Consider the following 9071-nt stretch of genomic DNA (forward strand, 5'->3'; position numbering starts at 1 on the left):
AACAAAGTCCGGCATAGTCGCCATCTACTGACCGTTTATAGTTTTGCTACGGGTCTCTTTTTCTTGTTCGGATATGTAAAACCAAATTTTGCTTTAAGAAAAATGTCTTCAGACATAGGAACAATGCCTTTTTTTTTATTAATGTATTTTTTTATGCTGCACAGTGCACATTTGCTGCTTTTGAGCCGCAACTGAGGCAAATATACCGAGAGTCTAAAAGCGCCACAACGTTTACGCAGAGTGGGATTCTCCATCATCACTTAGGTAAACTGCGTACGTCCCGCTGTTTGTTTTGAAAAAGCGCTACGTAGTTTTACTAGCCGTTAGGCTGAAGTCGATGTTTTTCGCTGGTAGGAAACAAACAAGGCGGCTGGCGACGTGTTGAGAGTTGCTCAATAATTTCCGTGTTAACTCGGTTCGTCTTCTTATTTCAGCTGTTACAAATAAAGTAACAATTCTTTGTTGTGTGCCCGCTAATTTTCACGCTTCTGTCGTCGAGCCCACTGCGGCTACCCATCGTTCTAGCTAGCGACAAATCTACCAAAGGGGCTAACAGTTTCGTCGAAATGAGGGGGGGCTCCTCGTACGGAGACAGGGACAGAGACAGAGATCGTGGACGAGACAGGTAAGTTTTTTTTTCTAGATTAAGCAAAGAACCCCCCAAAAAAACAACTTAGTGTTAATTAATGTTCAAATATAGTTTGGCTTCGCCTGGATGAGAGGCACACACAAACAAAGGCTAAGCTAACGCTTAAGGAGCTATCCCAGTTAATACTTACATTGGCAGAAAAACATCCGATGAGTCGACGAATAAAATTTTGTAAAGTGTAAATTGAAAATAAAATGCTAATAGCGTGTTTGTGGAGCCCCAAACAGTTGCTTCAAAGTTGGCCTCGCTGTGGTGTGGGTCAGGTTTTCTCACCCAAAAGCCTTCCAGCCATTGTAAAAGTTTTTATTGCACGTCTGATCTTGTGCAAATAATTACCCTAGATTTTGGGCTGCAGCAAAAATTAACTGGGTTTGATTTAGGTAATTGGCATTTTTGAAGGAGTTCGAATTAGATACTGCAGTGTAGAATTGGCATTAATAACTCTGTTGACTTACTGCTTGGTCTAACTAAAAATAGCTTAATTTCAAAAGTTATATCGATTAATCAAATTTCATTTGTACAGCACATTTCAGCAGCAAGGCGTTTCAAAGTGCTTTACATCATAAAAGCAGAAAGTCATGCAACATAGAATCGACAATCAAAGCATTACATTAAGTCAAGTCCCATAGCTAGATTCTTAATTGATTGCAATTAAGACAACACATTGGTAAAATATGCACTTCATGAGAAGCTAAAAGAAAATAAGGGCATAAAACAGATCTGTCCAAGAGAATAGAAGAGCAATAGGCAGAATGTACCTTGTAGATGATGCCAAGCTTTGGTAGCTTGTCAACACACTGTCGCCTCATTTTACACACACTTTTTAATGGAACCCATGAACTACAAATGCTGTCTCAAGACACTTAAGATTGCAAGGCAAATTGCTCCAGTTTACATTTAGTAAGGTTTCATTCAATTTGGGTCAATTTGTACGCAGTCATTTAATGATATAAATCAAGTTAGCATTGGCCATTGTGAATACTTTTAGCTTCAGATTTAATATGAAAGCATAAAGGGCCTGTGTTTTACTAGGAAGGCACTATATATTAAACTATGATTAAAAACACTTATTTACTCTAAAGTACTTTAGAAATGTTCGTGTATGGTTAGATAGACTTAATTTGTGCGATAATCGGTTTGCATCCTAATTTCTTTTGCGTGACATCTCTCAGACCACGGTTTGGAGGGGGCATGGGTGGCCGCAGCGGACCGCCGCCTATGAAGTTTGGAAATCCTGGTGAGCGTCTCCGCAAAAAGAGGTGGAACTTAGATGAGTTGCCAAAATTTGAAAAGAACTTCTACACTGAACATGTTGAAGTCCAACGTGTGGGTCAGGTAGTTTTTTTTTTTTTTCTTTTCTTTGTATTTGCTCATACCATAATTAAAAATAACGATAATAACAAGCTGCTTGGTTATGTACAATTTTTTTCTTTTGGAACGCTTATTTTTCTTGTTTATGATGTCTAGTATGATGTGGAGGAGTTTCGCAGGAAGAAGGAGATCACTATCAGAGGCTCTGGCTGTCCAAAACCCGTAACTGCTTTTCACCATGCTCAGTTTCCTCGTGAGTTAGATCCATTCTACTTCATCTTTCAGAAAGTTTTTTGCTGTAAAAACAAGCAAAAATGTCAAATTCTCTTAATTCCATAAAACCTTATTTTCCTCAGTTTAGCACATTTACTCATCCCTATTATTTAAATGTCATGCACAAATTGGCTAAATTTATATATTATTTTAGAAAAACCCAGACAGATCGCTTTCAGGAACATTTAAATGGCTGAGTTAAACTGTCTCCTGCTTTCGCCTTGCAGAGTATGTGATGGACGTCCTGGTGCAGCAGAACTTCAAGGAGCCCACAGCCATCCAAGCCCAGGGTTTCCCTGTGGCCTTGAGCGGCAAGGACATGGTGGGAATAGCACAGACTGGCTCTGGGAAGACGCTGGCTGTAAGGACGTCTCTCCATGATCTTGTCAATAATGTATTCAAGTCATTTTCAACATTTGATTTGCTCTCTAATGGGTGGAAATCTGTGAGGGATTCTGAAATCTGAACAAAAGAGACAGATTAAAGTAAAAAAAAAAAGTAATTCATGGCGTATAATTAGTATCATGAATAACCCAGACTTTATAATTCAAGTAATTTAAGTTAATATTTAATGTTTTGAATTGAAATTAATGGCAAAAATTGTTATTGCCTCTTTTTTCCCTCTTGCAGTACCTCCTTCCTGCTATCGTACATATCAACCACCAGCCCTACCTGGAGAGAGGGGATGGCCCCATAGTGAGTGCAAGAGAGAGTTCAGTCTAAACAATTCAGTGCACAGAATCCTTGTCATTTATCCCTTTCTCCTTGGTCTTCCTCTGTTCTCAGTGTCTGGTCCTTGCACCCACCAGAGAGCTGGCTCAGCAGGTCCAGCAGGTTGCCTATGACTACGGCAAGTCCTCCCGCATCAAGAGCACCTGCGTGTACGGCGGCGCACCCAAAGGCCCGCAGATTCGAGACCTTGAGAGAGGTGGGTGTGGTGTGGCGTGGGTGTGTCCTTTGGGGTTTGGATTTTGATTGTGTCTGACATTCTGTCCATATCCGACCGTAGGCGTGGAGATCTGCATCGCCACGCCAGGTCGCCTCATTGACTTCCTGGAGGCGGGGAAGACCAACCTGCGCCGCTGCACTTATTTGGTGCTGGACGAGGCCGACCGCATGTTGGATATGGGCTTTGAGCCGCAGATTCGCAAGATTGTTGAACAAATCAGAGTAAGGCGGCTGCGGTTCTGTAGTTTTGCTGTTTTCAAATGAACATTGATAAGTGAGGGTGTTTTGGTGTTTTTCTTTTTTTTTTTTCCCAATTTTTATAAATCCATCTTTCAGCCTGACAGACAGACCCTGATGTGGAGTGCAACGTGGCCAAAGGAGGTTCGGCAGCTTGCCGAGGACTTCTTAAGGGAATACGTCCAGATTAACATTGGCGCTCTGGAGCTCAGTGCCAACCATAACATTCTGCAGATCGTCGACGTCTGCATGGAGACCGAAAAAGACAACAAGTAAGACTTAAGCGTGCGACCTACATCATTTGCTTTTGTACGGTCTGATCTTCTCACGCTGCTGGATCTGAGTTGATTTGCTTATATTGCCTCTCTGCATGCAGGCTTATTCAGCTAATGGAGGAGATAATGGCTGAGAAAGAGAACAAAACCATCATCTTTGTGGAGACCAAAAAGCGATGCGACGATCTCACCCGGAGGATGAGGCGCGATGGGTGAGGAGGATTCGTGGCTCTTTAAAAATGCGGTGGGCAGCTTTCGGTGTGTGAGTTGGACTTGCTGAATCGATGCGGTTTTGTTACCTAGATGGCCAGCCATGTGCATCCATGGAGACAAGAGCCAGCCAGAAAGAGACTGGGTTCTCACTGGTAAGAATACATCACAGTCAGTGGAGGTCAGGATGCTGCCATCTCTGAAAGTCAACTTTCATATCACGTACACCTTAGGACTATGGATACATGTGTGGCATGTATTTCTTTATCATTTAGACTTTATCTGTGCGATCAATCATAATCCTTCCACAGTCCATTATCCATTAGTCGTCAGTCTAATAATTCACATAAGCATAATCAAACTTTCCTTCCTTTAAGCTGTCTCCTCTCTTCCCTTTAATTTAATCTTCTCCTGCTTTGATTTATCAACTATTTGGCAATATTCTTTGTCAGCTTACACGCTTTCATTTCAATTCCACAGAATTCAGGAGCGGCAAGGCCCCTATCCTGATCGCGACAGACGTTGCCTCTCGGGGTCTGGGTATGTCTGGCATCACAGTGTTTACTTCCTGTGATTTCTGTTCTCGGCATCATTTGTCTCATTTAATTTGTTCTTCAGCTAATGATGAATTTACATGTATTCAAGTCAACCGCAATCACCAGTTAATGCTCTGAATTAAATTAAGCAGGTGGTAAGTATAACAAGTTAGTAAAAAAGACTGTTGTACAGCAAGCAGGCTTGAGAATTATTACTTATATCCCACAAGCTTATTTGCAGGTATTGCTTTCACAAAAATGACATAAATCACGTGTACTTCTTCAAATTAATTTGTTAGGTATAATTAATGTCCGTAAATTAAGTTTTTCTTTATTTATGTTTTGCTCTTTTTTTACAAAAATTGTACAAGTGAAAGTCCAGCTGTCAGCCAGATGTGTGGAAAATCACAGAATGAGTTTGACAAAAATAAGACGTTACAACCTGGTAACGTCGGCTGAAGCATGCAGAGCTGCAGGCTTCGAGCCTCTCGATCCAGCAGGTTCATAGTCTGTTTCTTGTTACCGCAGTTTAAAAGCTTCCTTCATGCGGGGCTCTCTGGCACGCTGCCTGAAAGGAGGGGTGTGCGGGCCCGCAACGTCCTGCGCACCTTTTCTTATGTCTCCTAGTGTGGTGTCAGTATAAACTCCTTGGATCGCCGCTCATGTTTCACATTTTTCTGCTCAAAATCTTCACGTCAGGAGAGAGCCGTATGTTTAGGAGAGAGCTTTGAAAAGGAAACGGAGGGGGAAATAAAAAGAACAGTTCATCATCTGACATTGCTGTAGAATATTCTGAGAAGGGGGGATAAGTAAAGTTTTGTAAACTTTTACCAAATTTCGATGACTTTATCCTTGTTTTCTTCTCCCCTCTTCTCCTCTCAGGGTTTGGCAGCACACGGCAGCTGTAACAGTCTGTGCTGTTGTCTCTGTCCCCCTCAGTCACATTATAAAAGGCAAACTTTGTGAGCTTTAGTGGGATTAACGCCCCTATTACACTCCTGAACTAAGAAAACGAGAAAAAAAAAAAAAAGAGGGAGACTCCAGCCCCCACATTCCCCGTTAATGTCAGTTTGCAAATCCAACGAGCCTTCCTTGGGAGCATCCTGAGGGTCCTGTATGTCTGCCCGTCGCTCCAAAAAGCAGACAGACAGGGGAGAGAGAATTAGACGGGCTCGTCTGGATCCAGTCCTGGCCAGGGTGTGAGGAGGGTCCCGCAATGCGACGAGAGAGCAACAGAACCAGCCATTGGGTGTGCGTGGGTGTGTCCTTTGGGGTTTAACGGTTCTGCCTCCCGTCTGACGTTGCTGGAGTGAGCAGAAGGTGAGGGAGGAATCCAGTCTCCCTCCCCCTCAGCCCTACCCTTTGAACCAGGACTGATCAGGGGGAACCTTTGTAAAAACAACTTGCAGGGGGTAAGTACCTCAACACCCCTTTGTCTTAACTCCTTCACGAGCTCACCCTACAGTCAGGTTCTGCCTTTGTGCTTATATTGCAAAAGAAAAGAGTTCATGGTTCAATAATCATAGCACACTATTGTTACTGTGTAATAAATGATTTAATGGCTTCCCTCTCGTGACGGAGGGGGAGATGGGAGACTTATTGATCAGCAGTGCTGTCAGAGCCCCACGTCTTCTGTAATGAGAAACAGACTTCCATACCTTCCACATTTAGGCCGGCAATCATGAGTCCTCTGAAAAGCACAGAGGCTTAAAATGGTATCTTTACATGCCGGTTCTCACTTTAAATCAAGTGAGTGCGCAACTTCGAAGGCATGTTGAATAGTAAAGCTGTGTCTCTGAAATTAATCTTTGGATGTGTGGATTGTTGCACGGTAAGTGAACTCCCAATTTGTTTCAATCTTTCTGCTTCACACCAAGATATTTTGTTGCCTTCATAGATGACTTCAGTTGATCTTAGGCATAAAGCTCGGAACATTCTTTAGAATTTCATGAAATACATCACTTCCTGTCCTCTAAAAGCTCTGTGCCCTTCTTGAACTTCCTTTGCTGTCTATCCCAAAGATGTGGAAGACGTAAAGTTCGTCATCAACTATGACTATCCCAGCTCCTCTGAGGATTATGTCCATCGTATTGGGCGCACGGCCCGCAGTACCAATAAGGGCACCGCCTATACCTTCTTCACCCCGGGAAACCTGCGACAGGCCAGAGACCTGGTCCGGGTCCTGGAGGAAGCCCGGCAGGCTATAAACCCAAAACTCCTCCAGCTGGTGGACTCCAGCCGCGGAGGTGGAGGCGGTAGGAGGAGCTTTATTTTTATTTGCAGTGCCAACCAGTGGTGTACATATACATCAGTCTGTATAATTGATTTGACTTCTCTTTGAATTATTCATAAAAAATGCAGTACAGCAACAACTTTGGACTTATGTTATGCATCTCACTGCACAATCCATTCCGGAAGCACGATCCACTCCATTAGCTCATTTATGCAAGAGGGAGGATGTTTTTTTTCTTTTTCTTTTCTTTTTGCATTTAACTGTAGTAGTAAAAATAGAACATTTTAAAGGCAGTAATGAAACAGATAGAAAAGGTCTAATTGTATTCCGCTAGACTGCTGTGCTATTTCACGTGAAAAACAAAACCAAGCACATGTGCCTGCATACAACAGGAAAGCACGAGGAAGGATGGAGTAACACTTTTGGATTTTTCATAAAACTATGGGATATAGTTTTTTACAATCCGATGACACCTTTTGTTAATCAAATAAACAATGACAAAAATAATGGCCTTCTGAATTAAGACATTGACAACTAACGTTACAGTCCAGCGAGTCCAATACACAATTTTCTACCGCATTATAATTATGACAATTATTTATTAGTGGAAAAAATAACTCACTATTTCAGGAAGTTTTACTTTGCTGAACTACAGCAGTGATTTGGAAGTATTAGTTTTAGCGCATGCGTAAATGAGCGGCGGGGCAAAGGTAAAGCGCGCGACCCTTGTACGCACTACGGGGATCAAGGGTTCGAGTTCTGGCCTGTCGACCTTTTGCCACATGTATTCTTATTACACTTTCCTGTCAACACAAGACCACTAGAGCCAACATAAATAAATTTAAAAAAAATGCGCGAAAGAGCCGATGGTACGAATAGTGCTTCCGCGGCAGATGGTCGAGTGACGATGCTTAAATATCTCTCTTTTCGGGCTAATAATCAGGTTTCTTTGAGGCGATGAAAGCAAGAGTCCATTTTAAATGTTATTTTTCATTGTTTGCATGCAGGTGGCAGGATGCGTTACCGTGGCGGCAACTCCAACAACCCCAACCTAATGTATCAAGACGAGTGCGATCGGCGCATGCGCTCCGGCGGAGGCGGCAAAGACAGCCGCGGGGGCTTCAACCGCGACGACGACCGCTCTTCGTCGTCCTCCTACAGAGACAGAAACCGAGATCACAGGAACAACTACAACGCCGGCTCGGACCAGTACCAGAACTACAACAGCAACAACGGCGGAGGCTACAACACCCGCGGCGGAGGCCCGACCGGCGGCGGCCAGGAGCAGCCCAACCAGCCGCAGGGCCAGTTCGGCCAAGGTCCTCCTCCGCCCCCTCCCCCGTCAGGCGCCCCGCAGCCGCTGATGGCGCAGCAGTTCCCGCCGCCGCCGCCGCAGCAGCCCCCGCTTATGGGCTTCATGGGACAGCCGCCTTTCCCTCCTTTCCCCGCCGCCCCCCCTCCACCGCCGGGCCAACAACCACCCCGTAAATAGTTGTGATCAACACGTTCTGGGTAAATTTGTTCAAGTGTTTGTAGCTCAGTTTTACTGTCGTGGTCTCCCGAACAGTGTTGTTATAGCCAATGACATAAGGGCTTGTACTTTCACATGAATTTTAAAGCAGATCTGTTTCAAGAACCCCAAATAATTAAATTTTCCCCAACCAAGTGTTGTGGAGGAGGAATAAGGATTTCCCTCTTTTTTTTTTCCTTTTAGATTTCTTTCCTTCACCAGCCAAACTTTAGGAGTTAGAGATGCGGTCACATTCCAAACCTTAATCTTTGTACTTGTTCAACTTTGACTCATTCAGTTGGAAATAGGTGGCTTTTGTTTGTAACTTCAATTACAGCTTCACAGTACCCGCTTCTGGTCTTTTCCTCACCAGTTTCAGTGATGACCACTTTTAGATAACCTTTATTTTGCCTTTTTATTATCTATTATCCGTTAGATTTAGGTACATTTAATCATGCATGCCTCCACATGTTCCCTTTGTGTAGCAAGTCGGAAGAGAAGTCGTGTTTTGAGCTTTAACTAAAAACATTGTTGCCTGTTTTCTGTCAACTATGCTCTTTTTACAGTGTTTTCCTAAATAAACATTAAATCAATACGTTTTTGTCATAATTTGCGATTTATTCTGAAATTATCAGGTAAATTCTTGAATCTGCTTCACACATAATAGAATATTCTCGGAATTGATTACATGTATAGTAATATTTTGATTTCTAGAATTAGGTGATTTGACTTTAGAAAGTCATTCTAGTTTGATGTGCATATATTAAAAACAGTCCTTTTAATTGACTAGGTTTCTGGACTGACCTGAAAATTCTAGAATTAGATTGTTTTTTTTTTGGCCCCCTTCCAAACAGAGACCTCTAAAGCTGCAATTGGATCACAAAATATA

The 9071-nt window shown here is 42.9% G+C and overlaps 1 protein-coding gene across 1 annotated transcript; it reads left to right on the forward strand.

The window, feature by feature from the left end:
• Positions 1-280: 280 nt before the first annotated feature.
• Positions 281-8777, forward strand: ddx17 (DEAD-box helicase 17). The gene is made up of 13 exons (XM_055040818.1): positions 281-625; positions 1822-1984; positions 2117-2213; positions 2461-2594; positions 2864-2929; positions 3020-3161; positions 3243-3403; positions 3518-3690; positions 3795-3905; positions 3997-4058; positions 4384-4443; positions 6461-6694; positions 7680-8777. Exons 1-13 carry the CDS (start codon positions 567-569, stop codon positions 8162-8164), a joined length of 1947 nt encoding a protein of 648 aa, XP_054896793.1. The 5' UTR covers positions 281-566; the 3' UTR covers positions 8165-8777.
• The last annotated feature ends 294 nt before the right edge of the window (positions 8778-9071 follow it).

The sequence above is a fragment of the Poeciliopsis prolifica genome, unplaced genomic scaffold (assembly GCF_027474105.1).
Source record: "Poeciliopsis prolifica strain line A6 unplaced genomic scaffold, Auburn_PproV2 SCAFFOLD016, whole genome shotgun sequence".
Taxonomy (NCBI): domain Eukaryota; kingdom Metazoa; phylum Chordata; class Actinopteri; order Cyprinodontiformes; family Poeciliidae; genus Poeciliopsis; species Poeciliopsis prolifica.